General features: G+C 36.0%; 1 protein-coding gene across 1 annotated transcript; it reads right to left on the bottom strand.

The window, feature by feature from the left end:
- Positions 1 to 804: 804 nt before the first annotated feature.
- LOC148196363 (receptor-like cytosolic serine/threonine-protein kinase RBK1) lies at positions 805 to 5,524 on the bottom strand. The gene is made up of 8 exons (XM_088095482.1): positions 5,208 to 5,524; positions 4,521 to 4,932; positions 2,255 to 2,512; positions 2,000 to 2,151; positions 1,834 to 1,913; positions 1,604 to 1,742; positions 1,346 to 1,495; positions 805 to 1,264 (listed from the first exon to the last, which is right to left on the bottom strand). Exons 2-8 carry the CDS (start codon positions 4,888 to 4,890, stop codon positions 1,106 to 1,108), a joined length of 1,308 nt encoding a protein of 435 aa, XP_087951608.1. The 5' UTR covers positions 4,891 to 4,932; positions 5,208 to 5,524; the 3' UTR covers positions 805 to 1,105.
- Between the last annotated feature and the right edge of the window lie 300 nt (positions 5,525 to 5,824).

Genomic DNA, 5,824 nt, shown 5'->3' with positions numbered 1-5,824 from the left:
CGATAAAATCTTTGAAAGAAAAAAACTTTTTTTCTAATTTCGAAATCTGATTAAAAAAATTAAACCCTAAGACTATTTTCAGAGGTGTAGATGAAATAATTGAAAGGGAAAAGTGAAACAACCTCATGTTTTTGAAGGTCAATACAATTCTCAATTGCAGAAAGATAATTTATTTTTGGAAAATACTAGATTGTACGAAGAAAATCACGAATTTTACCAATACTTGCTAGATAATTTTTAACCTTAAAAAAAATTATATTCCTTGTTTCTTCTCGGGATAAAAGTGAGAAAGAGTGCAATTTCCCTGGAAATATGGAAAGGTGTTTATTATTGTTCTTGCTAGTTTCATTTTTATTTAAAAAATATTGTTAAAATTATTGTCTGTATGATTTTCAACAAATAATTATTCTAATACCATGGGAATAACGCCCTTGTAAAAAATAACCAATGTACTGAGTTGTATCATTTTTAGAAATATGATTATTAGTTGCAACAAACACCAAAGTAATCCTACCCTTCAACCACGCTATCTCTTGACCAAAAAGATTTAAGAAAAAAAAAAGCACAGAACAGCAATTGTTCGGACACATGTTGGTCCGATTCTTTTACTATTTATGTTTCACGTCATACTGTTTTCGAACTGAATTACGACAAAAAGGGACCAAATTTAAAGTGTGTATATATATAGATATATTTAAAATATAATTTAAAATGGCGACAAAAAGTGATGAAAATGAAAAAAGCATGAGCGTAGTTAATTTTTGATACAATTTTTAGGGTTTGTATGTGTAGGGTATGACAGAGTGATGAAGGTTGAGTTTTGTATTTACGTAAATACAAGGAAGAGAAATTTGAATTCCTGGAGACTATATTTACGTATGGGTGAAAATGTCTGAAAGGCATTGCAGAGTAAACAAGTTATCCTAACTCCGCTGTGCATCATTTCTACATTAATCCAAAGTCAAAACCTATAGCAATGCTCACTACAAGTTCATGCTAAATAACAAACACCAATGGGTTTGTGACTTTGTGACTTTGGATTTAACCACTCACACTGCTATATATATATCACTCCATCCCTACAACAAATCTCACTAAACAAGGATCACTCCATGATCAGTTGCATGTGCCTACTCATGTCCTTCAGGTAACTTGAGCAAGTATAATCTTCTAGGTCACATGCCTCTAACAATTGAGATTTTGGTTCAATTGAATTCTGCTTAATGTCTATAATTGTCTCTTCACCCTTTAGCAGCTGCACAACCTACGTACTCAACAATCATACAAAATGTTACTTTCACATCATACAAAAACTTACAACACTGTTTTCAAGACAAAATCTAACCTTGTTCATGAATGGACGCTTGGAGGATGCATGGTGGACACACATGGAAGCTGTCACCATGACACGTATCATTTCTGTACGGTCATACGCCTCTCCTAATCTGGGGTCTGCTATTTCCTTTACATTGTTTGTGTCTAACAGTGGCTTCGCCTGACAACAATAAGCACAATTTTATTATATAAACATCTTCAACCTTTTCTTACTCGTCCATGTTAGAGGTCTATTACAACTCCAAATGCAAAGATAACGAAGACTTACCCAACTGACAAGACTTTGCCTACTATCTGAATCAACTGCACGACGGCCAGTTATGAGCTCCAACAGCAAAACTCCAAATGCAAATACATCAGTTCTCTCATCCACAATTCCATGCATAAAATACTCCGGAGCCAAATACCTGCAACCAACCATATCATGCATGCACTGTTTACAACACAAGGATAATGCTTACAATAGGAAATGTGAGTCAATGAAGCTACAGCACTGACCCAAATGTGCCTTCTATTGGGTAGACAACATGGTTGGCCCACTTGTTTGGAAGCCACTTTGCCAGTCCAAAATCTGAAATCTGAGTTTATAACAGCGCGGGTTATTTTCTTCGCATAGAAAATAATTCGAAAATTCAGTTTATATTTTAAGTTGATGCCATAGTACCTCAGCTTCGTAATTTTCGTTTAGTAGGATGTTGGAGGCCTTGATGTCCCTATGAATGATTCGCCTTGGACACTCTTTATGGAGATAATGCAATCCATCAGCCACTCCAACAGCTACCTTGAATCGTTTTTCCCAGTCCATGCCTTCAGAACCTGACATGTTGAACACCTCTTTGTTAGAAATGAAAAATAGAACAAGCACAGTAAGAGGAGGAAAACATGAAAAGTGAAGCAAGAAATGGATGCATCTCCGCACCAAAAAGCAGAGAACTGAGACTTCCATGCGCAGCTAATTGCAGGACAAAGAAGAGGCCGCCATCAACTCCAAACCCAACAAGGTGTGTTGCATTTGTGTGGTTTATGTGTGCAATAATCCCAAGCTCTGTCAAAAAATCTCCAGCTCTATCTGCAGCGTCCTTTTCATTCTTCATTAGCCTCTTTACAGCTATAATTTGACCATCAGGTAAACACCCTTTGTACACTTCAGCATGACCACCTTTCCCAACCAAGTTCTCTGTAAAGTCATACATTACAACATTAAAACGAACGAAAAGTCATTGGTTAACTGTTATTGATCATGTCAGTATTAATGTATAGTTTCTGAATTCAGGCACAAAAAGACTCTTTATGAGGAAGACCAAAAGGAAATATTCATTTTACTTTAATAGGACCAGAAGGACAATCTCAAAGGGTGACAACATCCCGTGGAATTTAAGACTTTGACCCAGAAGCATATTTTGGTAAAATGCATAGTTCGATGTCACGTTGAAATTAACTCCATTGTGGAAACGCTATTTGACTGGCGTCTTATTGAACTACTTGACAACGGCTTTTCTCATTAGACTTATTTCACCATTGCCTAAAAGCTGAGATTTTTCAAAACAAAGGCAATCAATTTTCAATATTTATGTCTCGGTCCAATGCTGAACATTTAAAACTCTAACTTTCCGCAAATTAATCATACATTGTCTCAAGTGGGGTCATTCTTTATAAGAAATGATTTGGGACATTCCTGATAATATCTTATAAGATTGAATGAATATTTATCTTTAGATGGAAAGAAACAAACAGCCAAAATGCATATAATAAAGCCTGATTACTATAACTATAAACTAAACAATACACTAGTTCCTGCCCCATACAAGAATGTCCCTATCACAAACATATGACATGTAGCAACTACATTTGACATCATCATAAACATCTTTTGGAAGATGTCAGGTGTGAACTAAACCGAAGCCGTACCCTTGACAAATTTACAATAGCAAATTTAATGAGTTGGCTCATGCATGTGCTATGGATGAAACCAAGTGAGAAGTAACTTTCTTGCAAACTATGGTGACATGATATGCCAGTTTTCAAGGGACACACTGCCCAATCCTACAGGTTAAAGGGTGGGACACTGTTCAATGCGGTTGACAAGTGACAACTGAAAGCACCAGAAAATGGCACGCCTGTGTATTTTCAAGGAAAATTGCCTTTAATTAAAGTAGGTGTCTTTTGGGCAAAGTACACAACTCATACCCAGGCTTGTGAATATGTAACAGTGTAATACTTCTTTGTACCCTAATAGTTTGATAGTATTAAACTAATGACGCACTTAACGGAACAAAATAAATCTTATTCATATTTTCATGGTGTCAGACTTTAGTATCTAGCGTACACTTGCAATCTGCACTAAAGGGTAAAGAATATTAATGTGAGAATAGATGTCCTTTTCTTTGGACATGCAGAAACAGGAACCCTATGTTTGGTCAAAAAGCTCGTCTACTCTCTACAGTTTCCAAGGGAAAGTTAGGCACTAACCAACTCACAAGCTAATGGCGCCAAATTACCATCACTAACTCATCATCAACCTTCAACCATCAACCATCAACCATAATACTATACAGAATCAACCATGTTGTATAAATTAATAGAATTCTAAACCCACTTCACCCACAAAAGATATCTAAAAACCCCATTTTTCTGATTTCTCTTTTCAACGATAAATCTCTCACACATACCAATTATTTTGTCACATCCCACGAGGGATGCCTCATCGAAAGTAGAAGAATGCAGAGTCTGGAATTTATTACATTGGGAGTTCATAATCCTATTCATTTGACAAAGTTGGAAAATATAAATTCTCGTTACATTTCTTCATCACAAGATAGAAACTACTTTGAGCCATTCAATAAAGTTATGGCGAAAACGAAACATTATCTAATGGCACGAGAGTCTATGCTTGTAATAAAAATGAAATTTTGCAAAATTAATTATAAAAGACACACCAAAATAGAAATAAATCGCATTCAACCTTGCCTTTTTTCTTCTGTTAATGGTGAACTGATTAATGAATACCAAACAACTTGCAAAAGCGGAGGATTGATTCCCCCACATAACGAGAACCATCAAATGAACTGATCTTTGCTATGAGATTTCTTCATATGCACAAACTTGGAAAACTTATATCTAGTATTAAAAAAAAGACTGAAACTTTCACCAAATTATGAAAAGAAAGAAGAGAATCTAGCTCATACCAGCACTGAAATTTTTAGTAGCAGCTGCTAACTCTTCATAATCAAAGTTCCTCCAAGAGGGTTTCGCGGGAATATCTCCAATATCGATACCATCTTCCGCACTTCGAATACGAGCCAGTTTTTTGGTCAAACCCTTCCGAGTGATATCATGGCTCACCGAAAGCAAAGGAATGGAAGTTAATTTTCGCACAGACTTGAACTTGAAAACGTCAACCATAGACTTCCATGGCATCATGTAACCCTCTTTTCCGCTATCAATCGACGAATCTGTCTCGGACTCTGTTTCCGAAACAGGGGTTTCCAGAATCGCCCTAGGAGATCCGTCGCCATCGCTCACAAACTCTTTCGCGTTACTACGCGTTAATGCCATTTCTGAGTTCTTCTATTCTATTTTGACCCCTTTTCTTGAACTCTGCAGAAACAGAGCAACAGCAGAAGCAGAAAATACAAAAAAAAAAAGGTCTTTAAAGCTTTCACTTCTCATTCAACGTAAACAGATAATAAACAAAAATTCCATTCACACGAATTAACAAAATAATTAAAAACCAACATGGTTTTCTTCTGTGGTCAAATTAGTATTATTGTTTTTTTCTATATTCCCGGTTGAGCGTTCTGTTTGGTGTGTTCTCCACCTGAAACAGGGGTGGTTATTTAACCGAAAAAGAAAGTGAGCTAACGAAATGTCACCTTATTTTGACATAGTTATGGGCTTCCGGAGTGCATATTGGAAATCCAAAAGCCCGTTCTAAGTCGAAATCCAAAAGCCCGTGCCCGCACCCGAAAGTTAGAAGAAGTAAACCGTGGGTGGTGAAAATCCTCCTTTACATCGGTGAGGGCATGAGCAAAAACAGAGTAATGCAGAGGAAAGAGAAGGGGATGCAGAATAGAAGCAGGGGAGAGATGACAGAGAATGAAGGGTTGCAAAAATGGTCTGTGTTTGAAGGGTGCTTATTTAAGAGGAGAGAAGCATGCAATGTCCAGCGTTAGAATGTTTCCTATATTTATACAACCTACTCTTTTCGTTTCTATTTTTCTTCTCCATTTATTTCCTTTCAACCTTTTCAATTGGTTTAGTTTAAGTCTCTCTTATTTTTAACTTTTTATTGGATCGGTTGCTAATGTTATCATCACATCAATAAACCTCAATTTTTAATTCAATCTTTTGCACCCTCTGTCTTAGAATGCCAATCATCACCAATTTTTATAACTGTAAATTTAGTTACACAACCAACACAACTGTCTTTATTTTTATTTCATTTATTTTACTATTAATAAATTATTTTTCGTAAATAATGTTATTTAGG

The sequence above is a fragment of the Vigna umbellata genome, chromosome 7 (genome assembly GCF_029865625.1).
Source record: "Vigna umbellata cultivar VRB3 chromosome 7, Vumbellata_1.0, whole genome shotgun sequence".
NCBI lineage: Eukaryota > Viridiplantae > Streptophyta > Magnoliopsida > Fabales > Fabaceae > Vigna > Vigna umbellata.
The sequence above is the reverse complement of the archived record's forward strand: the minus strand, read 5'-3'. Positions and strand labels throughout refer to the sequence as shown.